Source organism: Heliangelus exortis, chromosome 1, assembly GCF_036169615.1.
Source record: "Heliangelus exortis chromosome 1, bHelExo1.hap1, whole genome shotgun sequence".
Classification (NCBI taxonomy): domain Eukaryota; kingdom Metazoa; phylum Chordata; class Aves; order Apodiformes; family Trochilidae; genus Heliangelus; species Heliangelus exortis.
Window position 1 is genome coordinate 136782876 of NC_092422.1, and position 26690 is coordinate 136809565.

The 26690-nt window shown below is 39.2% G+C and overlaps 1 protein-coding gene and 1 long non-coding RNA gene across 10 annotated transcripts in view; one reads left to right on the plus strand and one right to left on the minus strand.

Moving 5' to 3' along the window:
* LOC139787651 (uncharacterized) overlaps positions 1–26690 on the minus strand; it is a 376416-nt gene that overhangs the window by 149775 nt on the left and 199951 nt on the right. The gene's annotated exons all lie outside the window — the stretch shown is intronic.
* The window catches only part of BICD1 (BICD cargo adaptor 1), a 177283-nt gene that overhangs the window by 77434 nt on the left and 73159 nt on the right, over positions 1–26690 (plus strand). For all 9 annotated transcript variants that reach the window (XM_071769256.1, XM_071769266.1, XM_071769275.1 and 6 more), the window contains exon 2: positions 7505–7717. In XM_071769256.1, the coding sequence (XP_071625357.1) occupies positions 7505–7717 (213 nt within the window). The remainder of the gene's footprint in view (positions 1–7504; positions 7718–26690) is intronic.

The following is a 26690-nucleotide window of genomic DNA, read 5'->3' on the forward strand; positions in this document are numbered from 1 at the left end:
TTTATAAAAAAATCAGCATGGTTGCCTGAAGCCTCACACTGTAGCATAGTGATTGAACCCAGCACAGGATGTCCTGGGACTGCAGAAGCAGGGCCATGTCCGTAGCCAAATTGAATGTAAATGCTCATTTCCCCCAGTACTTTTTGAAGGCTCTGCTGATTAGCATCTGATATATGAATTTCATCAGGTCTGTTGACACTGTAGAGATCTACTGAAAACAAACAGAAGGCGTTTACATTGTGCAGGCTTTTATCCAAAGCTTCTTTGGGGGAAAGGACTAGGAATTGTTTACATTTGTCCTACTGTTCTGCCTCTGTAAATGGCCTCAGCATGACTTAGGTTTTTCATGTATCTGATGTCCTCAGTATTACTGGCATAGATAAAACCTCTAGCACGTTGGTTTGCACATCTTTTTTGTAACTTAAATCACTCATGCAGATATTAATATACATGACTTTGCTATGCACCAGCATTTGCATTTTTATTGAGTCGGGTTGATTGAGTAAGCTGGTATTTGCAAATAAAGTTAAATGCTTTTTGCCTTGAGGAAGTAATCAAATAGTTTTCCAAGTAACATTAATAGATTTATCATAGTTATCTATATTGTGCTCACAACTACAGCATATTGCATCTCAGATCGTGACTGGCTGTGTTGTAGCAGCCCTTTTCACCATGTAGCAGATGTTGTCCTCTATGTTTTTCAAATGGGAAGTTAAAGAACAATACCCTTAAGGTCATATCAAGTGTCTGTAGCAAAGCATGAATTAAAACCAACTGTCCTTGAAAGTTTAATTTCCACCTTTTTCAGAAGGCAGACCAATTTCATGAAAACAAATAATGAAACCCCCATTTGTCAGTTTGCTTTGAGTACAAAGCATTTAGCATTTTTTCTCCAAGGTGGCTCTTACGAAGTGATTACATGAAATTAAAAAATAAAATTAAAAACCAACAACACAACAACAAAGTAACAAAAAACCAAGATAAACCCATGAAACACAAATGCACAAAAATCCTGCTTATGTGGCACAGAGCATAAGAACAATCATCTTGAGTCTGGAAATTTTGAAATGACCACTGCTTAGTTGCTTGGGTACCACTAAATTTTGGTCAGTTATCTCATAATCATTTTGACAAGGAGACGAGTTAATCCTAGGATCTATCTGTATTTGCTGTTGTGAAAGAAGAACTGATGATAAGATCCAGCATCTTTTGATCTTCTGCCTGTCTGCAGGAAAGTTCAGTATCTTGCTTTCTTGAATTCAGGAGAATTTGGTCTAATGGGACACTTCTATAGCTGTAAAAGAACAGACTGTCAACCCAAAAGTGCATGGTCTAGTTTTCTTGCTTGTGTATGTGCATGCTGATTCAGGCTGTGTTCCCAATCTGTTTCTAAATTTTCAATCTGCTTCCCTGCATGGTCTGTCCATCACACATGCATGCAATGCTTATTAAATTCCTTCTTCTTTAATTAGTCTGACTAAACGTGCATCTGTCTGTGTTTTGAAAAATGCCTATTATTTGCATTCAAAGCCTTTCATCACTTCAGTATGGGTTTCCAAAGGAAGCCTGTTAACCTCTCTCAGCCATCCTAAATCAGCATCAGGAGGTCATGTCAACTACATGAAGACTTAATAAAGGTTAGAGGCATAAAACTTTCCCACTTTTTAAGAAAACAGATATAATGTGGCTGGAACCCATCAGTCTCTTCTGCAAGGGTGTTTTTTTTGTAGTTCTCACTGCAGCACTGCCAGGAACCAGAAGTTTGGTTTAGATTCAGTGCTGCCTCCTGTGTTCTTCAAGAATCAAACACAGACCCTGAGCAACCTGCATACCCAAAGCATGAGGGAACAGGGAATGACAAACAGCCAAGTGATCAGAACTGAGCATTTGCCACGGGGAGAGGGATCCCCAGTGAGGCTGAAAGTTAGGCTGAAACACACATCCTTATCCCTGGAGATGTTTAAGGAGAGACTGGATGTGGCACTTAGAATCATAGAATAGAATCATAGAATAGGCTGGGTTGGAAGGGACCTCAGAGATCGAGTCCAACCCTTGAACGACTACCGCCACAGTCACTAGACTATGGCACTGAGTGCCATATCGAGTCGCTTTTTAAATGTCTCCAGGGACGACGAGTCCACCACCTCCCCAGGCAGCCCGTTCCAATATCTGATCACCCTTTCCGTGAAAAAATTCTTTCTAATATCCAATCTGAACTTCCCCCGGGCACAATTTAAGACCGTGCCCTCTTGTCTTACTGAGAGTTGCCTGGGAAAAGAAACCAACCCCCGCCTGGCTCCATCCTCCTTTCAGGTAGTTGTAGAGAGCAATGAGGTCTCCCCTGAGCCTCCTCTTCTTCAGGCTGAACAGCCCCAGCTCCCTCAGCCTCTCCTCATAGGATCTGTGCTTAGTGCCATGGTCTAGCACCTGTGGTAGTGTTAGGTCATAGGCTGGTCTGGATGATCTCAGAGGTCCTTTCCAGCCTCAGGGATTCTTGGGATGCTGTCCTGGATTTACTAGCAAAGAAACTGCTACGTGCAGGTTCATTCAGCAGTGTTCAGGTGAGCAGGGTGTAAAATACGGGAGGTAAGTTAAGGAAATAGTATGAGGTGGTTCCCTTTAGACACATCTTACAGCTGGTTTTGAGGGAAAGGTTGGAACCTGCACAGCCACTCCCTTCACCCCCTGCTCAGCTGTGTCTAAAAGGGGATTTCCTTGCAGGCCCATGTCTGCCACTGCTGGCTCCTTAGCAGGAGAATGCAAGAGAATGCTGAGCTTTGGTTAATGAATTGTGAAGAAAGGAAAATTAGATAGTAAGCTTTAATAAATAAATAAATAGAATCTCTTTATTTGAAAGAGAGACACAAAATTAGAAGTGACCAAGGGAATACTGAGTGATAAAAAGACCTTCAAGTTTTGCCACAAAATAAGGACAGTCCCTGACATTAACCCCAGGTAGGCAACTCTAGTAAAAAGGTTTCCATTTCTGGTGCCGTGCCAACATTTGCCTAGGAAATACGCAACCTAACTTCTATAATAATAATCCCAAACTTCTTTTCCCCTGCTTTTGTGTTACGAGTGTGGACATAACCAATACATAATACATTCCATTTTACATCAAGTTAGCAGCTGGAAAAGGTAATAATTTGAACAAGTTGGATGGTGTTGCATTATGTATCAGAAAAACTACATTAAGTGTCAAAGCTATAAAGGTAGGATGCCTGGTAGCAGTCAGGTCCTGTTTTATTGCTTATTAATCATCACAGACTAGAAGAGTGAGGTTTTTGTGCAAACAGAACAAACACTCAAGAATTCCTGTCCCAAGAGGTGGCTAGTAAAAATAAAACCAAAATTCAGAAATAGCATTCTTTATTACCTGCTTATGTTTTGAGTTCATCTTATGCATAAGTGATGCTTTCTACACCTAGACTAGACATCTAGCTTCTCTTTTTTTCCTTTCAGAAAAAAGTTTCAAATGCAATTTTCATTTTACAGATATCACTTAATGTCATTTACTGCACATTAGCTTTTCATAGCAGTTTATATTTGTCCTATAAATATTCCTGTATCTTTTTGGAACAATCATATTTTTCTATTGGTCTTTTACAAATCTGTGCCCATTTTGCTCAGTGCATTATTTCTTTCATGCTGGATTGCTTCTGACACTGGAATTTCCATTTGCAATGGGGTCATTTAGAGTTCAATGGCAAATGTCTTTTTCCTCCAAGTGACACCTTTCTCCATGATCCAGCTGTCCTCTTCCCTGTGCACAGTCTCCGCTGCCATTATCATACACTCAAACATATACTGGTCATTACTTTCTCACTCTCAAAATTTTTAAGACACCCCTAAATATCATAATAGTGTTATACAATGCTTGGGTCTCAGAATATATAGAGTGTGCTTAATAGTATCTTGTTACTCAGATTTTGTGAGCAATTTATAAGTAAAGTATCTCCTAACTCAATCTACACCATCCTTTCAAGAAAAGTCTTGAGCAAAGTGATGGGACTAGTATAATGGGAAATTTGGACTGGTTTCTCTTAAGGAACTTTTCTTAGCTGACTTCAGCTATTTTGCCATGCTGGGAAGGTGTTTCTCAAGGGAAGAGAAGCCATAAAGGGCTATACAGCTGCCCCCCTCCCCCCCAAATCCAGATTTTAATTTGGATGATGTGCTTTGTCAGAAGATTTCTGCAATGGGATTGCTGAAATTATGAGCCACCAAGAGACTGTGAACCAAACTATGTATCTGCACTCTGAATATCTGACAAAAGTATTGATATATTTTTCCAAAGGCGAGCACAAGGAATATCTGCTCTGTGTTGGCATGGTTCTTCTTCCTCTCCCTTGGAGTCATGTGGTAACAAAGGAAAGATACTTCCCCAGTCAGGCTTCCATAGCAGGCTGATATTTTCCCTTTCCCATTTACCTGATGCCAATGCCAGCTGCACCCAGCTCTCACATATAAATGCCTGTGCTTGTGACAAATGCTCCTACAATTTGTAACTCATCCTCTACTGGCTCTTAGCAATGTGGATTTCCCAGCTCCTGAGGGTATTTGGACTCTTTCCTGTCCAACATATTCAGGAGGTAATTGTGAAGGCTGAAGAGGAGGTCTGTTCCAGCTCTCCCAGGCTGCAGCATGTTCACATTGTTGGCTGAGCATGGTGTTTGTGCAAAGTGGTGGTCTGAGGTGTACAATCACATCCAGGCTTGGAAATCTGTGATTGTTGGAAGACAGCTTTGATGCCTCTTAGAAAGGTAGTTGACCTGAACATTTTTTCAGGTGATAAACTTCTTCCACTGTTGGGATGGCTTCAGTGAAGTAAGTGAGCAAATTTAATAGAAATATCATGGTAAGGTTATAAGGTTTTATAGGTTATAAGGTTTTATAAATAAGTAGATAAATTAATTAAATTGTGGATGCCCTCTCCCTGGAAGCATTCAGGACCAGACTAGATGGGGCTTTGAGCAACTTAGTCTGGTGGGAAGTGTCCTTGACAGGAAGGCTGGAACTAGATGATCTTTAAGGTCCATTCCAACCCAAGCTATTTTAAAATTCTATGAAATTTTTAAAACATGAAATTAAAATAGAACAAATAACTGGCTATCAGGTGAAAAATACTGATATATGATATATATATTGATATATAAGGCTTAAATAAAAGCGGTCAGTCTCACAGAAGGCCTTTAGTGGGTACATCTGGAAAGTTTAAAATTTTGATGTCCTATACAAACCCTGAAATACAGAAGCAGGACTTTTTGTTTGCTTTTTAATGAAAAGACATCTGATGTCCCTCACCTTGTTGCATGGATTTTCATAACTTCCATTGATATGGAAAGAGAACTACCCTTCCTTACTTTTCTTCCCTTGAATATTGGCAGCAGCTTAATGAAAATTAATCATATGATACACACATAAGTTAAAATTCAGTCTCATAGGAAAAAATGTTTGAATTATTTTCTCTGACATTTTCTGTAGACTTAGGTGCAAAGAAATATTAGTAACCAGTAATTTTATGGTAGGCTATGCACCCTTCCAAAAGTTTGTATTCATGACCATGCTCAAATATCACACATGTTCAAATGCACCTTCAAAGTATATTAAGGAAAAGATAGGATGTACCTGGAAGGCACAAATGCTGTGTACTTGGATTTACTCATAGTGCTTTGACTAGAGCTCTTTGGTAGAAAAGGCTCCAGCTTACTTCTTCATGAGCTTCTCCATCCTTGTCAGTCCAATCTGCTGTGTTCTGATTTCTCCCCTGGACATATGGCCCTTACACTTGTCTTGCTGGGTCTTTATTAGACTGGTGCTTTTTCTTCAGCTTCAAATTAGGAACAGTGAGCCATTGAATATAACTATATAGAGTAAGTTATAATTTATTAGCAGTGTTCCTGAGACAGTCTTCTTAGGATCACAGATACAGCGAACAGTTTCATTAAATTGAATTTCTTGTTATTTGGAAGATCCTATTGGGCAAGTTGCTGATGCTTGCTATTTCAGTAACTTGCACTCTTTAGAGAAGACAGCTGGGTTAATACATTATTGAATATTTTTAGAATCCTTTAATGCTGAGTTCACAGGATTCTGTAAGTGAACTAGACTTAAAAGCTAAAAAGTTTTTGAACAGGCTTTTGCTTTGAAGTTTTTAAGGGACTGCTTCAGTCCTAGTGCCAGCAAAACTTAGAATGTGTTCTGAAAGACTGTGAGTAGCAACAGTAAATCAATGGATTCCATTTGCCACGTAGTATTGATGGGAAGGCAAAGGAAGCCACTGCTTACAGTGGGTGCAAATGTACAGTCTGCTTTGTGGTTTCATAGGAGTGTGTACAGATTAGGCTTTTGGGGAGAATATCCTACTGAAAGAACATATATTGCTATGAGTTATATCTGTCTTTCCTATATTGGGGACAGAAATTAGCAATCACGGTCTTTCAAACAAACTTTCTTTGAATTAAGATATATGAAAGAGCTCTTGCACAGATTATGCTAAATATTAACATTAGAGGCCTTCTTTTGTCTTTTTCCAGAATTAGACCATGTCATTTATAACCAATTGTCTTTCTAAAGGTAATCCACACAAAACAGGTTTAGCTTTTATGTTTTTAATATTTTATTACTATTTTTACTTTTATTACATTATTTTTTACATTGTTATATTATTGCAAGTTTTTCCCTTCTGTCTTTAATAGTTTTTACTGTTATGGTTTGTATTTCCTTTCTTCCAGGGCATTTTGTAGCTGTTCAAAATAACATCAGAAATTGTCACTGAGAAATACTGCATTATTAAACTGATCACTCAACCAGTAACAAGAAGAGGACCACTGAAAATTACCTATATGATTAGGAACTTCTTGAATATTTAAGTAGTTCGTTTTCAGGGGAAGCAGATAACACTGAGTACAAATTAAATGAGGGGGCTGTCAAACTCTGTGTTTAGCTTATCAGCAGTGTAGATGTCCACTGCTTGATTATGCATCGTAAATTTATGCATCAAGATTCATAACTTTTATCTTTCTTAAAAGTTATGGGAAAATTTTTCTATACCATGAAGCCATCTCTTACAATAAATTAATGTTGAAAACGGAAAGCAAATTAGAAAGATTTGTCAGCTCTTTATGCTCTTTAAAACAAAACCAACTGCATGTTTATTTTGCAGAACTAGTGAAAAAAGGAGCTGACGAATTATTAGCTGGCCTCATGGTGGAGAATTAAACATTGACGCTAATTAATGGACAGTTAGCAGAGCACCATCTTGCTCTCAGTGGAGGGCACCTGGATGGGGGCCATAAATCTGTAACACAAGTAAGAACAGCTTCAAGATGCTTCATTTCAGCTAAATGAGATGGTGGGAAGCTGCTAAGGCAGTAGTTACTAGGTCAGGGTTTGGGACTCAGAGGTCTGTTTCATTCCTGCTGGCTATGCAGCTGCTCATTACTGCTAATCACTTTCCTAGGGCTTCAGTAGTTTTATAGCATGCACTGTTTTCCTCTTGCAGGCCTTTGGACAGTCCTTCTCCATTCACCGAAAAGTGGCTGAAGATGGTGAAACACGTGAGGAGACTCTCCTGCAGGAGTCTGCATCAAAAGAAGCTTATTACCTGGGGAAGATTCTGGAGATGCAGAACGAGCTGAAGCAGAGCAGGGCAGTGGTCACCAATGTTCAGGCAGAGAATGAGAGACTCACTGCTATTGTCCAAGACTTGAAAGAGGTAAGGTTCCAAGACTTGAAAGACTTGAAAGAGGTAAAGGAGGGTGTGAAGGGAGCAAGGGGGAAAATTTTCTCTCAATGTCATAGATGGTGTGGATCTAAGTAATGAAAATACTACAAGAAGTGAAAAAAACCTCACCTACTCATCGGTGATCATCCCAGAAACTTCCTGGCTTGAGAGGCCTGTGGTTTGGAAAGGAAAAAAAAATATGACTGATAAACATAATTTTTGTTTCCAAACAACAAAACCCCCCCTCTACAAGTATAATACAGCCTTATTCAGGAACTTATAACTTCCCAGGTACTCAGTATTTTGCATTGTATTTTAAAACACCTGCATGTATGTGAATTTTACATAAGCACTTTCTGAACAATTCTGATATTTGTGTAACTCCTCTCTCAACATTCACATAATTTCTGGATTGGCTTGTAGTAGGTAAAGTTTTCATCAGTTTTCTTCTCCTGTAGAGAAAAAGGAAGGAAAATGAAGTTATTTGCCACATGGGACACAGTGGTTATTGTTTAATTTCAATGGAAAAATTAGTAATATTTAATAATTTGACTTGATACCTGGAAGTTCAGAGAGAGTTTTTTAACTTACTATTGTTTCCATATCTCAGTTAGTGCTCATTTAGATTGCTCACCTACCCTTTCTAGTTAGTTGGCACGATCCAAGTAACAAGTGATAGAACCAGATGAGATGCCTTCAAGTTTTGCCAGGGGAGGTTTAGGTTGAGTAGTAGGAAAAATTTCTTCACTGATAGGATTGTCAGGCATTGGAAGAGGTTGCCTAAGGAAGTGGTGGAGTCACCATCCCTGGGGGGATTTAAAAGACCTGTGGGTGGAGTGCTTAGGGACATGGTTTAGTGGTGGACTTTGCAGTGCTGGGTTAGTGGGTGGACTCAGTGATCTGAAAGGTCTTTTCCAACCAAAATGATTCTACGTAGCAAAGCTCAACACAAGACCATACATGAGAGGAAGATGACTCCTTCATTCAGTTTTGCTAGGAAGTTGGCTCTTGCTGACTTTTTCATATACACTCCTTCAGGTGCACGTGTCTGGCCACGCTGGCCAGCACAAACTGGGATGAAATGGAAGACAAGAAACCCCAATCATGTGGAAGTAACACCACATCTTCCCTACTTTCCCCAAGAATGCTTGGACTTAAGTCCCCTCCTCACTTTTCAACTGCTGGAAAAGATCTTTCCTACGTGATTCTGCAAAATGCTAATTTCATGTGAATTTAACAAATTAATAGAGATTGTTTTCTGTAGCTGAGTGGAACAGCATCCTCATAACCAACAGAAACAGCTGGGACAAGGTCTCCCTGGGACTGAGTCCTCTCCTACTGAACATTCTTTACTGCACTAGACTTGCCCATAATGCAAGTCATTTTTCAGTAAGAAGTAAATGTATTCTCAAGATCCAAACAAAATAGATGTCTGTAATTGCTGTTGTGGTGGTTAACAAAAAAAAAAAAAAACCAAACCCCAAAAAAACCCAAAGTAAAATCAAGTTTATCTCTACTCAGGCTAAAATAATTTCCTAAAAGATTCTCTGGTAGCAGGCAGCCAGCTGCTGATGAAGCTACCTAACCATTCAGTTAAAGTTTGCAGGCAAGCAGAATCCTAATGACATTCAGTCACAAATGAACAACCAAGTTAGAGAAAATACAAATAGGTCTTTTTACTCAGTTATTTTCTCTGGACTCTCCTTGGGATTCCTTCAAATGCAAGCCTCCCTTCCATTTTATATCATGATTATTGATCTGTAAGTTAATCAGGAGGCAGTCTCAGTACCTTTCCTCCATAGAATATTGATTGGCCGCATTTCTTTGAAGATAATAGTAACCCCCTGTGTGTGACCAGCTGCAATTATTTCCTGTTCTAATGCTAAACAGAAACAAGCCCTAGTAGTTAATTAAAGTGCAGGAAGAGAATTTACTTGAAAAAAAATAAGGCTGATAAACTGTAATTGTGAAAATGATGTCAGACCCCAAGTATAAAGTTCTTGACTATGCTGGACTTTTATTTCATGGAACTACAATCAATGTATTTAAACATAAAGGGAATTACTGCAGTCAGTTCATTACCAAGCTTACACTAGAAACTATTACGATTAATTACTTGGATATAGTAAGAGAGAGGGTGACTGACAATTGTGTCAGGCTCTTATGGATCTTGTCACACAGAATTACTAGTATTTCACCTTGTGCTCAAAGGAGTCTCACCCTTCTACCCAGCTCTGTATACCTTGTTCCAAACATATAAATCCGAAGACCATGATGTCCAAGTGCCTGCAGAAATGAAATGCCCTTCTGCTGTAAGTATTTATGAACTGCTTGGTTTCTGGGAACTGCTGGTAGGAAAAGGCAGACTTAGCTTACTACAAATCTTGACAACCACTGAGATGAAAACCTCCCATTCTTTATGTGAAATGTCAGGAATGTTTTGGGGTAAGGATAGTTGTTAGGAGGAAGCTGTTAGAATCTACACAGGTAGATTAGATTTACTTTCTAGCTAGAAGGGGAGAACAGAGTGGAAGAGAAAAAGGATGGTCTTTATGTTAGCCACTGTACTGAGGCATGTAAAGATAGATTCTGGATGCAAGTTATTTGACTGTGTTCTGTCTCTTGCCCTCCCTGGCTCTCCCCTTTCTCCCCAAGAGAATATACAACTTTATAGCTGTTTTTTAAATTTTACGATGCTATCTTATAAGCTAAACCAAAAAGTAATCATTCACTTCAGACTTCATATAAAAGGTTTGGAAAACTGCTTTGTGGTTCTGGAAATGGCATTTTTTGCATAGGCAACAGAAATTCATGGTACTTTATCTGTGCACTCAGACCTTCATTATACTGAAGAGTGATTGCTAGGTTTTCAAAAAGTGGCCCCTCTTATTGGTAACAGACCTTGAAATAACTTAGTCAGTGCTCTTCCATTCTGTAGCCTGTCAAGGGAGTTCCTTTCCAAATAGGTTTTTCTTTTTGAATTGGAACAGAAATCTATAGTCACATGAATGTGTATGAGCATTTTGTGAACTGTCAGAACACACTCACATGAATGCTGATGGCTTTTAGTGATCTTGGGAATTCCATAGTGACAGAGTAAAAAAATTTATGTGGTTTTTGCAAGTATTAACCATATGGTCACACCTAACATGGGCAGGGCAGTTTGACCTGAATCCCTTTTGCTATGAAAGGGAAGGTATCAGGTTCAGGTCTCTGGAGATTATGCATTTCGGTATGAGAAAGCAGACAAACTGATTTCAATGCTCATCACTAGAAAAAGACATATTTTTAAGAACTTAAGTATTTATTTCACACTGATGCTGAAGGGTGAATGAAGAATCCCTGCACAGAGATGGCTTTCTAGATTCATGTTTAAATGATCAAAAGAGTGAAACGGCAGCATTATTTTTGATGTAATAAAAACCCTAGAGTTTTGGATAGGAATATTATTAACAATCATAACTATAATAAAATACTTTTTTGGGAGGCAGATAGCTCATTTCATTCCTTTTCTGCACCAAGCTCTCACACAGGGGATGTAGAACATTATATGGAAATTCTTAAAATTTCTCTAATCTGAACCAGGAAATACACTGATTTTAGAAGTGAGGCCAGAGATACAATTTTTAGTAGAGGCCAGATTTGATGCATGTTATGAATCACTGGGTTTATTGTAGGTGGCCTGTCCATATGCTTGCTAGCTCAATTTGTCCCTTTTAAACCACCTGATGACATAATAAATATTAAGGAAAAAAAAATGCAATATTTTTTCATTTTCTGACTCTCCAGAGTTTGTTTTTTCCTGTTTAAAAACACTGTTTACTCACAACTGGGACATGAGTGGCTGGCTCTCCCATTTCTGCCATTGAAAAATCTGTCCTTACAGTAATGATAAGTACTTCATATATGGATAAAGAAGATTAAATCACTGATAACTGACAGAGGGGGTTATGCAAGCAGAAATGATGCAGCTCAGAAGCTGGAGCAGAAAGTTCCTGTGGTGAGATCACAGTCATCCTTCACAAGGAGAGTGAGTGCCTTGGAGATGGGCAGAAGAACATGAAACAAAGAAGGGAAGCAGGTGAACTGTATAAAGGGGGAGGTGAAAGATCATGGAATGGTTTGAGTTTTGACAAGGATTAGGAGTTGTGCAAGGTGTGTAGATGCATGGGTAGAAGAGGCTGGCAGTTATGGGTCAGGTCTTTGTTCCCAACAAGACTAGTGAAAAGGAGGATGAATAACAAAGTTGGGAAGCAAAGGGTTAATAGTCCATGCTACTGAATGTCACTGCAGCAGCTGCTCGGCTTGCAGAAAGAAATTCACACCTGGGTACCTGCACTCTTAGGATATAACAGATGAACAGAGAGGCTTATGTGATGGCAATGTTAATGGGATGTGGCAACACACCTGGGCTTCCAGAGGACAAAAGCAGGGAGGAAGGCAGTGGAAAACTGGGTTGGGAGAAAACTATACGTTGGTGAGATACTATGTGCTCAAAGCAGCTGAAAAAAAAAAAAAAAAAAATCTAAGGTGAAGTTGTGCAGCTCTGCTGCCCTTGAAATCAATAGATGAACTTCTATTCACTTCAGCCATACAAAGATCTTGTATAATTGGGAAATATATGGGTGTGATAGCTTGGGCTCTTTTCGAGAGGATCCTATGTATGGTGCAAAGCATGAGCACTTCTCCTTGGTGAATAATTGTAAGTTTCACTGCTAGGTATGGCCATTTCAGAAATCCAGCCTCATACTAGAGTGGCCTAATCTGTATTCTGAAAATATACGAGAAATGGAAAAAACTTAGACATTGTGTTTGAGTTGACTTTTATCTTAAAAATACTAAGAACTGGAATTTCTCTACTGAATACACCTTCAAAAATTTTCTAATTGACTATTTCCTATTTAGAAATTCTTATTCGGAAGAGTTGAGTTCTCTCATTTTTGGTAATTCAGAATAAAGCCTAAAAACTTCAAAAATGAACACGTATCTAGCTAATACTCACACCAATTTCACGTTCTTGTTTTGTTGCCCTAGGGTTAGACTATAACAGGATTTGGTTACATAGTGCTTCCCAATTAATATAGGTGCAGTTATGTCCAAAACTGAGATCCTTAACACATTCTATTGTCATCTACTCCTGGCAGCTTCTGCAGTCATCAGGTGCCTTAGTTTCCACCTGTACAACCTTCTGCCCATCTGTTGGTCGTTTCCAGCTACATTCAGTAGCACCTCTGGCTTGGATGGAGGTCTATTACTACTATCTACTGTTGCTAGATATTGAGTGTAGCTATGGGTGCTACTGGGATTCTCTAAAGAGATCCCCTAGCAGACATCACCACCTGGTGATGTCCTTCTCCTCTCTGGTTCTCTGACTGTGGCAAGATTTTGGGTTCAAATTTCTTCTCTGTCTGAGGGATTATGAATCCACTTCTCCTTTTGAAGAAAGTGCCCTAGCAGTCTGTTGCCCAGCTCTTCCTTCCTTCAGATGAAGCTGTTCCATTTTGTTGGGAGATAGAATTTTGTGGGTCAGAGAGAGTGAGCAACCTCACAAGAATGACTGTAGCCTAAAGGCTGAGCCACTCAGCAGGGAATAGAGAACGAGTTCTAGTCCCTATTTCAATTAATGTTTAATAAGAAATACTTAAACATTAATTGGGGCAGAGGCCAGGACCTCAGCCTCTCCTCTGTGGGGCGAGAGCCCTCAGCAAAGGCTGCTTCCATCCCTCAGAGCTTGGCCTTTGGCCCACAGCTCCCATGTCTGTGGCTAGTGGTTGTACTGCTGACCTCTGGGTTACCAAGTCAGGTAACTTTCTCCAAGTCTATGTTGAAGAAAGAAGGAAATGACAAGTCCAGGAGAAGAATAGCTGCTATGAACCATATGCCTGTGGGAAGCATATTCTGGCAGCCTGGACGTAGTGACAAAGCTATCTTAGAGTGAGCTCTTTTCAATGTTCTAGCTTGCTTCCCCTCTTAGTTGTCCAATATTTCTCATGCACAGAATACAAAACCAGTCAGTGTGCATTGAGAGGTAGCCATGGCAGTGATGTGGTTTAAATGGCTGTGACAATGCTTACAACATCCTTCATGATCTTACCGGCTCCCTTATGGTGGTGTCCTCTGCTTCCCATCGGCCTTTAACCCCTGCTGTGTTCTTTCTTTCTGACACTGACACATGCAATGTCATTCACATTGTGTTCATAGAATCATAGAATCATTTTGGCTGGAAAAGCTTTTAAGATCTTCAATTCCAAGCATTAACCTAGCACTGCCAAGTCCACCACTAAACCATGCACCACCAAGTACCACATATACAGATCGTCTGGATACTTCCAGGGGTGGTGACTCCCACCACTTCCTTGTACAGCCTGTTCCAGTGCTTGACAACTTGATGAAGAAAAGGTCATCATATCAGGCTATTTCTTGTACCGTCATCTCAATCTGGTCACTTGAGACTGATGTGGGCCAAGGTGTAATCCCTGTGCAAGAGGTCCACTGCAGAGCTTCTGCTCACAGGCAATGAAGGGAGTGTGCAGATGGGTTTGGTGACAATTGTCATCATTGGCTGAGATAGGAAAAAACAGCAGCAGACCACACTGAAGTGTAAAGCCTGACTTTGTGGCACAACTGCAGGGCACAAAACTGTGGCAGCTGTCATCAATGTGTCCTGACAAAACTGCTCAACTAATTTTCATGTAGTTTTTACAGTGGATTTGTGAGGGTTTTATTTTGTGGAGTTAGATACATATGCTTGTTAAATGGTTTTCTCTGTCCTGTCCATTTGCTTTCCCTTTTATGGAAACTTTACTTCTGAAAAGAAACAAAATGACTTTCTTTATGACTTGGAGAGAGCAAAAAAAGAGCAAGCTGTGACTTGCAGTCCTTCAAATCTCTCCTCATGCTGTGAAAGCACTAGATATTCTAGTAGCCTGATACTGTCTATCTGCTAAAGAACTTCAAGTATAGGCAGCAAGACCTTTCCTATGTAGACAGCTTCTGATTTCCCTTATTAAGAGAGAAATGTTTACTTTTATACATCTGCCATTTGGCTTCATCTACTACTTAGTTACCACTAGACCCTTTCTTGAGGTTCTTGTTTCATGCATTGGCCAACAGACCACTCGTTCCTGTAGGTGAAACCAAAAGTGGCAGTTGCAAGATTCACCCTTGTATTTCCTGAAATACGGTTTTTAATCCTAAATTGCTATAATCCTATAATTGCTCACAAAATTATTGTATTTCCAGTATCATACACCTCATAAGTGCCAACTGTAATAGAATGGGAAGGTCCATGGTGCAGAACAAACCCATTTTGTTGTGGCATTTTTTTCTCAGTGTAATCTTCATCTCCTTGTTCTGCTGTTCTTGCCCTCAGATACACTTATAAGCTACCCAAATCGGCTTTGGTTGGTTGTGTTTCCGGTTAATGAGCCTGGAACAATGACTTAGGATTCAAACTTGTGATCTGACACATGCATGACACTGTTTTCTTTGGCAAGGTTCAGGCATTTAGCTCTGCTGTGAATAACAGAGTCAAACAATGGACAGTAGGGAGGTCAAAAAAAGGACGGGCGGCATGATGGAGCATAACCAAGGGGCTGTTGCATAAATAGAGTGCCTTATTATAAACACCCAGATTCCCACCTCCTTCTTTCAGAAAGAGTCCTTTGCAAGGCCTCAAATAGAAAATAAAAGAGGGTGTACTTTCAGCTGTGTTCTGTAATCTCTGGGCAGTAAGTAATCAAAACAGGATCTGGCAGTACTTGTTCTTACATAAGATCTGTGAAATAATGACCCCTTATTTGTGCTGAGGTAATGTGTCAGAGCCCTTTTATGCACCCTCCTGTACAAGGTATTCTATGAGAACGTGCTGAGAGGACAGCTTGTGGACACCAGAGACTTACCTGGGTTTAAACAAGAGTGAGGTAAATGTCATGGAGGACAGGGCCATCAGTGCTGCCTGTGCCTGAAGACCCAGGCCCAGCTCAGAAAGTTCCTCAACCCCATGATGCAGGACGCTGGGCTGGGATGCCATGCCAGGTTAAGCATCATCATGTAACTTCCCTATTTATCAGGTATCACACACCCATGAGTGTTGGACTAGCAGCTCTCTGAACTTGCAAAAATTTTAGTTCTGTGCAGCCTCTAATATTTTATAAATGCATAACTTTGCTGATTTGTTTTAGTTTCTAGATGAGAAAGCCCTCATAAGAACTGCTTGTGCTGACTTACTTTTTTCAGTATTAATTTGCTGGTTAAGAATAACTAAGGCTTTTGTCTATTCAAATGGTGTGGGAGTAAGAAGGGCTTTGGCAGTGCTGGGATTAGCTGCATTGCCAGTTTTTAAAGAATCCTTGCAATGTGAGCTGGACTCTCAGGAGCAAGAGCCCAGGAGCCGCACTGACTTGTTCCTTGTGACTTCATTCATTTTCCTGGGATTAAGTGGGAAGGGAAGAATGCCCTGGTGCCAGAATTTCTGAAGCTCAAATCCAAAAGCTTAAGCACACTTCCAGATAAAAACATAACAAGGAGAAATTTTTGCTGAAGGTTCTCACTGCCTGAGTGCAAAAGCAAATAGAGCGGAAGTTTCAGTAGCGTGTGCCACTGGTAGAGAATACTAAAAAAGAAAAAGAAAGTAAGCTTGTTGTACCTGTTCCAATTAATTTCTTTTGATTTTATTTTTTTAAATATCTTGAGCAGTTCCAAATCTTAAGGGGGGGGAAAAAAAAAAAAAGGTTAAAGCTTTTTTGAGAGAAAGCTCTCTGAATGCTCTTCTTCTCAGTCATTCAGTGCTAGAATGTGCCTGGAAATTCTGGACTGTTTTATACCTTTATAACCATTTGTGTTACAGAGCAATAATCCCAGACATTGGTACACAAGCCCTGCAGAGTCATGTTTCTCTTCTCCTGGGAGTCTCTGTATGCATTGCTGCTCTGCCTGGCTTTACCTTCTGTTGTTGACTTCTCTGTGTATGGATGCATCACCACCTGTTTTCCTAACCCAGTTCCTGCTACACTTTTGACATGGCTCATGATTAACCAGTGAAGAACTGATGGCACTGAAGAGCCATTGATTCAGAGATGACACCCATGAAACAAAACTGAAAAACCTACCTATTCTGGTGCTGTGATTAGTATTGGACCTTGAGAGAAACTCATGCATAATGATAACATGTGGACAATAATTACCAGCCAAAGTGTTTGAGCTTCCACAGCTGCTCTTATTTGTTAAAAAAAACCTCTTCTTTTCAGTGTATTTTTTTCTTGTCCTTTAATCAATACCAATTTATGTGTAAGGGGTTCTCCTGGGATTTACTAGGTAATTTTGGGAAATGGGATTTATCTTTTTCTAGGGAAATAACTTACGATGCCCAGACACAGAGTATGGCTGGTGACCCGACCCCAGGAGTGGATGATTTGGTACGTGCAGAGCAAGACTGATTATGAATACATTCAGTACATACCTTTGGGTAGTTAGCAACTAGAAAAACTTGATTGGCAAGAAAACTACCAAACAAATAAAAAGAAGCCACATAGAAGCAAAGCGTAAAGTATGAATTAAGAAAATATCTTCTGGCTTTATATTTTTGTGGTCTATATGATTGTATCCCTGCCTTGGGCTTAATTCAACCTATACAAACTGAATTCTGCTCCGTGTGGCAATCTGGTGCCATCCTCAAGTATGCCATCCTCTGTGGAGTAGGATCTCCCATCCAATTCCATCTTCTGTTGCAAAACGCCAAACTCATTACCAGTTTGACACTAGTATGAAATCATTAATAAGTTCTTGGCTCCCATCATCTCTGCTAATTGTGCTTTCTGCGACAAACTCTGTTCTCAAGGGGAAAAAACATAAGGGGGAGATGACAGGAGGGTGAACAGGGATAAACTCAATTATGCCACCTCTTTTTTTCCCTTTGCCCTTATTACAATGTATGAGACAAGCTGGTTATTTTTAGTTTTTCTCAGCAGTCAGTGCCAGTCAGGATCCACAAGGAGGGCAGCAGGTCAGGCAGAGGTCAGACAGTGTTATCACCCTTTCATTGTGATGGTCAAATCCAGTTTTAAGCTTCAGGATTGAGACAAATGCACTTTTGCTGGCAAATATTTTAGATGTGTACGTGCAGACGCTCATACATAATCAGAGCTTGCCTGATCCTGTGATGTTATTGTTAAAAAAAAAACCCAGTCAAATAGGTAGAACCAGATATGAATGCAATTTTTTACTTCATTGCTCAGTCATTCATTCTGTGTAGCCTTTCCTCTGCTTCTGAAATGCAGTGCCTTGGCTCTTTCAGCCAAGTATGCCTTGAAGGCATCTTCCTAGAGATATAATTTTCATTGCAGTGAAATGGTCAGGATGTCTGTTCTAGTGCTGGCCATTAACTATACATGAAGAATGACTGTGGCATTTCAGTGTCAGCTTCAGAATGAGGTGTGTTAAAAATGGGCCATTTCCCATCAGTCCTGCATACCTAGTCATGAAAATGGGCTGTAAAGGCAACACTGTTCATAAACGCAATACTGTCAGTTTTGGCTACTGTTAAAGGGTAATTTTACCTTTGTTGCTTAGGCCTCATGTTTCATTTGCCCAAGAGAAATGGCAAAATGACTGTAGGGAGAAGATACCAGATTCTGGTTCTGTGCTTAGAGGATGTATCTGGTTAAAAGGGTAAGGGCAAAATCCTGTGTAGAGAAAGGAATTCTTTTCCAAATGGTTTCTCACAAGTGATATTTCACATGCAGTGACTTTCTGCTCCTTTCAAATGAAGCATGCAGAGAGCTCAGGACAGACAAAAAAGAAACAGAGAAGAGAAAGTTGAAAAATTTAACTGATAGGTATAGACAAGTGTTTTTTGTTGAGTAATTAGAAATATATTAATTAAAGAAATTAATATTCTGGCCTATATGAGTCAGCAGTGAGGTTCCCTAAACTGATTGTGCCTTGGTTTACTCCAAAAATCTGAGAAGTAAAGGATGGCCTTTCGTTGTTGTCCAAGCCTTCAGGGACAATGAGGGAGAAGGATGGAATACATAGAACCCTTTGCAAGGTGTCAGAAAGGAAGTTCCAATTCACAAAGAGGAGTAAGCATGTTTTGAAGCAGAAGCATAAAAGGTGCCCAAGAAAGCCCAGTGATTGTTTTTTACTGATACTTTCAGACCTGGTCATAGGCACTTTGTAGAACTAGTGCTTACCTTGCTTTGTCAGCAACTCTCATAAGCATTTTATTGTGCAGTAAAGTGTTAAGCAGTTAAGATACAGCTCTAGATGTGGGTTTATGTGATTACTGTGTTTCTGACATGAATTTTATTGCATATCTTTGAGACATTAACAGATATTTTTTTGTTGTTAGCTAGGAGATACAATTGCTTTTTATATAGCTTGGTTTGTCCATGTGGTATAAATGTCTGTGATGATTTGAAGTCAGTCCCTAGACAGCTTTCATGTATTAGATTTTTAAATTGTTTTACGTTTTTATCCTTTGCAAATGCTTTTAAAAAGCCAGTTATGAATTTTCTATTACCCCTTTTCTTGCCTTCTAAAAGTTATGAATCTCTTCTTCCTAAACTAGCTACATAATTTTTTCTCACCATTTTAAAATAATTCACTTTGTAGGATATAAATTAAATATAACCCTGAAATAGTTTAAAAATACTATTTTATTGTTAGTCCAGTTGAAATTCTATTATCTTCAGGGAAAAGAAATAATGACAGTACATGTTCTAAAGTTCAAAAAGTGAAAAAGTTTTAGAGCACTGGGAAGGAAAAAAGGCCTACATGGATCTGGAAACTTAAAGTAGGAAATGTACAGCCCCTCTGGTGTTTTAGTTTAGAAAATCATCTTCCTTTTAACATGTTGTCAATAGTAATAAACTCTTCTTGTACTGATCACCTTTAACACAGGGCATCTACACCAGCTACCTCCTACTGAATTCAGGCTGTGAATGTCCCCTAGTGAGCTGGGGACAACTTTGCAGGAATTCAGTGAATAGCTTCATGGTGCAGCAATCTGAAAGGCAGGGCAAACTAACTACCAGCTCAGCTTCAGCAACAACATTTATGTTGATTAATCCTTGTTTTATACCTCTTTACATTGGAGAACTGGATTTCCTTTTCAGACCCAATAAATGCATGCTGCAAAATGAAACTCTGAAGTTTCCATGATAGTGTCTACAGTTTTGCTCTTAGCTGAACTCAGAAATATCAGAGATACTGTTTCTGTATCTTGAGGTGGGAAGAGCCATGATCATCTGTTTAAAGGCAGGATAATTAGCCAAAAATTTGTTCTTTGAATAAAACTGGAAAGCTCCTTGCTTCTGCTTTCAACCCTGTTGTCACTTCATAGACAAATGTGGCAATGACTTACTGTGAATTGGAGAGGTAATATTTCTTGCCATCAAGAACCAAATACAAAGACTGGATTATTACTCTATTTTTCATACCATATTGCACTGACTTTTTCCCTGGGGGGCTGTAAGCAAGCCCAGGACAGTAAAACCAAATAGGTTGGTTTCTTTTTTATTACGTGCATCTATTTAAGGAAATGTAATCTTGACTATTTCTTTCCTGTTCACCACTGCAGCAAAATTCTGGTAAAAGAATCATACACAATTATCAAAGCTTTTCTTATTACTAAAACTGTAAAAAACAGAGTCACTCTTTGTTACCTGTATTTAAGCATTTTTTTTTTTTTTTTTTTAGTATTTTATGCTGGCATTAATGAGAAAACTTCCTGTTTAGTTGTGCCTTGAAGTAGTAGAGGCAGCTCTAAGCATCACTCCCATCTGAGATCTGGAAGGTCAAGGTATTTTTAAAGCTAGAGCTGCAGCTGAAAAACAGTTCAGGCCTATAATGGTGTCATTCAATGGTGTGGTAAAATGGGTTGCAAAAAGATCAGTAAAATAAAATAAACACATGTCACTTCCTCCACTGAAGCACATAACTCGGGCTGTTGGGGTGCAGAGCCAGGTGCCTTCTCCTCTTGTTTTCTGCTTTCCAGCTTCCATCTGTACTGCATTAGGAACTTCCATTATTTCAGCATGATTGGGGTTAACTTCTAAACGTGATTTATTGCTGCCCCCTCTTGTGAGTACATAGACTGAACGTGTGTTTTCAGCTATGCTGTTCTCCAGTTAGATGTTTCTTGTGGTAATTTTCACTTTATAGTGTGGGTTTTCATTGCACTGCCTTTATAGCCTATTACTGTTCAGCCAAGGGTGGGGAAAAATAATGTGGTCTGAGAAAGGTCATATATGAAGCAGACATTTTGATTTCATTGGGTTTGGGAACGATCATTGTGTTCTTCAGAATGTATATTTATTTTTATTATTCAGTATTTTCATAGAGTTTTTGTGAGTTTTCTTTTAGGAAGTAACAATCACTGAAGCATTGATTTTTGCCCTTAAGCAAGACGAAGTCTCCCTCTCTCTCCCCCACCTTTCCCCTTGTGCTGTAGCTTCTACTGATGCAGGTGGTGGTATCCTCACCTCTCAGCTGCCCAGCTAACAACAAGTCCATGCAGTACCAGTATCTTTCATTTTCAGGTGCCTTGGAGTGAATAGCTTCACTGAAAATTAAAATTTATTTGAAGAACTTCTGTTATGAAGAATAGGTAAAGACTAGACTAATTATTGTAATAGCAGAGATAGTATACCTAAGGTGAGCATTTTTTTATATTTATGGACATTTTTTTTAAAAAAGATGTCTCAAACTTTCTTGAAAACCAGTTATTCATCCCATATTCACACCGCTCAAGCCACATCCTACCTTCCCTTAAATCCAGATGTACTGGGAAGTTTAAAAGCAATGTGATGGAGGTGTGGCTGGGTGTGCTGAATTCTCTTGTGCATGGCTGAATTTTTGGAGGGTGCTGACTGCAATGAAATGTGGTCCTAGGGGAGTTTTCCCGTGCTGCCGGGTAGCTGGCTGGCAGCTAGAAATAGCACTTGGGGTTAATTCAAAGAGGATTTTTATCCCAGGGGAGATGGATGGATTTCCTGTGGCTCCAGCGTGGCTTTTCTGGGAGTGGATGAGCAGTAGAATTATGAAGTGAGGTAAATATGAAAGAACAACCAAAGCAGCAGTAATACCCTTTCCCTGATAAATACAGACCCTTAATGTTCATTATGTTAAGGTTGATGGGTTGGTAAGCTTTTATTTGTTTGCCAAGATCTCTGCTGTATAAAGTAAGTAGGATCCATGTATGTGTTTTATGAAGTGCTAATAAGGAAAAATAAAACAAACCACCAAGAGCAGATACCACTAGTTTGAGATTTTTTCAGCCAGGAAACGTCTCTTGCAAATCTCACTTGCTGTTATTTCTGAGTAAAAGGAGACTGCAGATACGTCATCTCTTGTGTACACAAACATCTTTTCCATGTGTCACCTCACAAGAGGACTGTATTCCCTTCTTAACTATGTGTTATCATCTTTCAGTGTATTTTGTAGCCTCAAACATTTAATAATTTTGTGCCTCACTGAGGTCAGACACATGCATTTCAACTATCTTCAGTGTAAAAATAGCCTGAAGGCAAACTCAGGCATGGATTGCATCTTCAACTAAGTTAAGAAATCCCTTTTACGATTTAGGGAGTGCTGAGGGTATACCCTCCAGCACAGTCCCATCATAGAAAAGTCACCATCATCTCAGCTCTATGCATTTTCCCTGATTCAGGGGCAGTAAACCTCATAGTTACTGTGAAAAAAAATATGTAAGATTTAACTTGAATAAAATTCTGCAACCCAGAGAATTTTTCTAACCTTCTTGTGCCACAAGAGCACAAGAGTTACCCTGGGAGGCTTTTTTCCTGTAAGGTACAGAAACATCTTACTTGGTGCCAGATCAGACTTTCCACTGCCTGTTCCACTCTGTGGCCTAATTTGACTTGCTTTTCAATTGCTTATGTGAAGGACAAGTTTCTGAGACTGTGAGTGAGACCTTTTTTTTTTTTTTTTTTTTTTTTTCCTTTTTTCATCTGGATCTCAAGAGCCATCAAAGACTTGTTAGCTTGCATAGTATCTCGGCCAAAGTTTCATCACTGTTGACCTCAGCTGAACTATCAGCTGAACTATATCTAGTATATATTTGCCTCATTGCCTGAACATTGCTACTAAAATTTCTACGTCTTGCTGTTCAAGAATTTGCATCCTGGGATGCTAAGTTGAAGAAAAATAACCTCAAACTAAACACAGGTTCCATAGTGCTCTCTTCCATTCAGTACAACTGAGATAATTTTTTTCAGCCTTAGTGTGCAATACTGCTCTTAAAAACTCAGTTGTGAGTTCTAGCTGATAATGAAAATAGTGATGAAAACAATTATTTTCCAGAAAGGTTCTATTGTGCTCTGTAGGCAGGGAAGTATTCCAGCAACTCCTGTAATTAATACCTTTCTCTTTCGCTTTGGAACATATGGTAGGATGGAATAAATGAGCAGGAAGAAGGAAGCTTTGTCTCTATGACCAAGGTATTTCTTGTCATCCCCTCTTCCCTCCCTGGGTGTTTCATACAGCTGTATAGATTTAAAAGTGCCCCAAACCAACCATGGGTTGCCTTTTGTGGGTAAGGGATTGACCCCTTGTAGTGCTGTTAAGCATGTTTTGACTGGGCACACTAATTGTGCTCTAAACCAGTCAACTTTACAGGCAAGATGGAGGTTTATATGCAGTTTAGGTAATCTTACCTGAACTAACTTCTGCCTTCAAAGAAACAAAATAACCTGACATGGCTACCAGCAGTCTACACAAGGTTCATGTATATTCTAAATAAATGTTCTCTATCAAATAAGTAGTCTTTAAAAAGGAAAGCCTACAAAGTAGTATCAATGGGGCATCTCTGTATGTGGTTTCCTTTTAGGATTAATGACAGTATAATGCTAATTAGATATGTCCATACTCTAACTAGATAGTCCATACTCTTCCATACACCAAGGGAAAAAAAAGGAAATTTTCTGCCTCATCCTCAGAACCTTGCATTTCATAGGTGAGTAATTTGCTAGCATTATGGAGACATTAAAGATCATCTGGCTAAGCAAAGACTAGTGATTCCTGTTGCTGTCTCAATGGTGCTGCCATCTGTTTAGCTCCCTGCTTACTTGGTGAGATAATTTAAACAGTTTGTTCTTATAGAGCACATTAATCTTATTCATGTAGGAGATAAAACTGTATGGAAATAAATTCTGTTTGCAGTAAGACCTTTTTTTTTAAATCAGACATCTTTTACAAATTACCTACCTCTTTATATAAAAGCAAGTTTTGTTTTACCTGGTAATCAAATTTTTGTACTGTTTTAATAGTGTTCTAAGTTCTTAAGGTATATGATTAGTGCACATTTCCTATAATTAGATGAGGTTTTTTCTGTAGTGGGGAAGTTGAGGCACAGAGGCTGATGTCCCACTTAATAAAAAGTGGCTGTGCTCCTTCATTTGGTTGTTCCCCTGCCACTTGTCAACCCATGTGAGATGATGAAGGAAGTTTGTACTGCATCCTAATGCTCAGAAATTCCTGGGATTCTCATGTCCACAGCACTAAATAAATTTTTTTGGTTTTCCTACCCAAGGTTCAAATGGTGTAATCTTTTTTTCCAGTGCTCTTGATATTCAAGAGCTTTTAACAGTGCCAGTATGAATCTATTGAGTTCTTCTTTATATCATGCAAAAGAAGACCCAGTTTCTGTCACCACTATTTTGTGTGCTTCAACACTGAAAATACTAGCAATATTCTTCATTTTCCCTGATGGACTATTTAAAGAACCTACTTTCCTTTCTGTTTTTTATTAAGTTATAGGTTATTACAACTGCCTTTTTCTTTAAAGAAAGTTGTTTTCATGTTCAGAAATCCCTTCTCTGCATTTGCTCCTATCTCCTATTTCCCAGTTATTCTGAAAGCTGTGTACTGGTGCTAAATCCAAGTTTCTAATTGAGATTCTAAGCAGGAAAAATTGCATCACTGTCTCTTGTTCGTCTGTGAAAGCCCAGCTTACTGTAGGCTGCCTTGTATAAAGCAATCCCCTTTCACCTTTGAAAACAAAGCAGAGTTCCTGTCTAAAACAAGCACTGTGGCATTTCAGTGTTTCCAGAGAGCCCTACTGAGCTTTATCCAAAGCCTTGGCTGTCCTTATCAGCATAAAGCATGATCAACACCAGTTTTGGTGTTGTGAAATTCATGTTTGCATCAGGAGGATCACCATCCTGGAGACATCTCCTGGGGCTGGGAGAGGGGAAGCCTTTGGTCTTTGCCCAGAGGAGTCGTGCTTGACCTCCAGGCCCTTGCAAGAAAACACCTGTGCCACAGGTTGGTGGCTCCTACCTGTCCCTTACAGTCCCATGCTTACCAAAACCTGGGATCATATTCAACATTCACCAAACTGACACCATGTTAAAGTTTCCTGTCCAGGTGCTTCCCCTGATTTACCATGGATTTGAATCAGAATTAGGATTTCTGTAGAAAAGTGCAGATGCTTGGGCTTGTGGCGTTGTGTATCTCTTACCACAGCTTGGTACACTGAGGTGAAATGTATCAAGATAATTCTGCAGTAAGAGAAAAAACAAGATTCAGGTGTGATTAGTCAAGCTCTGATTATTGTTCTTAATTTCAAGCAAACATTCAGGCTCTTGTCAAACATAAAAGAAAGAAAAAATGTAATTTTTTTCCAATTGTTAGCTCGTAAGGTTTTAAAATCCTCTTGCTAACCTGCTACCTCAGTAACACCTGAGAGGCTGAACTCAGCCATCATCATGCAAAGTTATGATGATGTTTTCTCCATTGCATGTTTTTAATATAGGTTAATTAACACACACTAGCTAATATATGATAAAATATGCATTTTCATCTAGGGGGTCCGGACTGTGGAGACAAAAATTCATGTCCACAGTGTTCCCCAGCCCTTTCTCCCAAGGTGAGAACCAAGAATATCACAACTATTTTATTAATAGTTGGGCTTTATTTTTCAAAATGATGGGTGTGATTTTTCATTAAGTTTTTCTGATGAATATGAGAATATGGTTTTAAAAGTAAAGGGGAATTTTGGAGAAAGCTTTGATATTAAAAAAAGAAAAAAGAAAAAGGACCAAATGACAGAAAATATCTTCAGTTTCATAAAGCTTCAGGGGTAAACAACACTGTCCATGAGACAGAGAGCACAGTGCCAGACTGGTGCTGTTGTTTTCTGTTTTTTGTTTTGTTTTATCATTGAGATGATACTTTCTTCTTTTTTAGCAAATGTATAAAGAGCTTAAAACATTTATCATCACTGGGGTACTACTGCACTTTGCTGATGAAGTTTGGCAGATGAGCATCTGCCACGAGCATCAAGATTTATGATCTTTTATTTCTTGCTACTTTGAATTTAGCTTTTATATATGCCATCTCTATGCCTTTCATTAACCCCTGTTTAACTTAAATGAAAGACATCTGAGACAAATTTGTATTATGTTGTGTTGCAAGTTCATCATACTCATATCTCTTGTTGAAGAAGCAGGGAATAAGAAGTAAGTGTTGGAGAGGCAGAAGAAAGAAACATTTTTGGTGGACTGCAGTGGGGAGAGAAAGAACCACAAATGGCAGAGGAGATGAAAAATGGGATTTGTGATGGTGTTAGGCAGGACAAGATGCTTTTTACTGCTGAGTTTAGAACAGTTCTGGGTAGTAAAATCTTTCAATGCAACGTTTAAGCTTGAGGAAAATGTTTGGAAAAGATTCACTCGGCTTTCTCTCGGTCACCTCTGGGAGCACCTCTCCAAGAGAACTAGAAGAAAGAAAATGAAATTGTTTGGAACAGGACTGTTAAGTTTTGCTTGAAATCTATCTCCTCTGTAAGAAAACTACCACGTTTACTCTTAACTATGGAGTTTAGTGAGTAAAGCAGTTTCTAAATAAAACATCAGCATGATCAGGGTCAAACAGCAGCCTGTGAGAACAGCGCTAAAGCATCTCTGGTCCCTTAATGAGACTGACTGAATGTCCTGGTTTG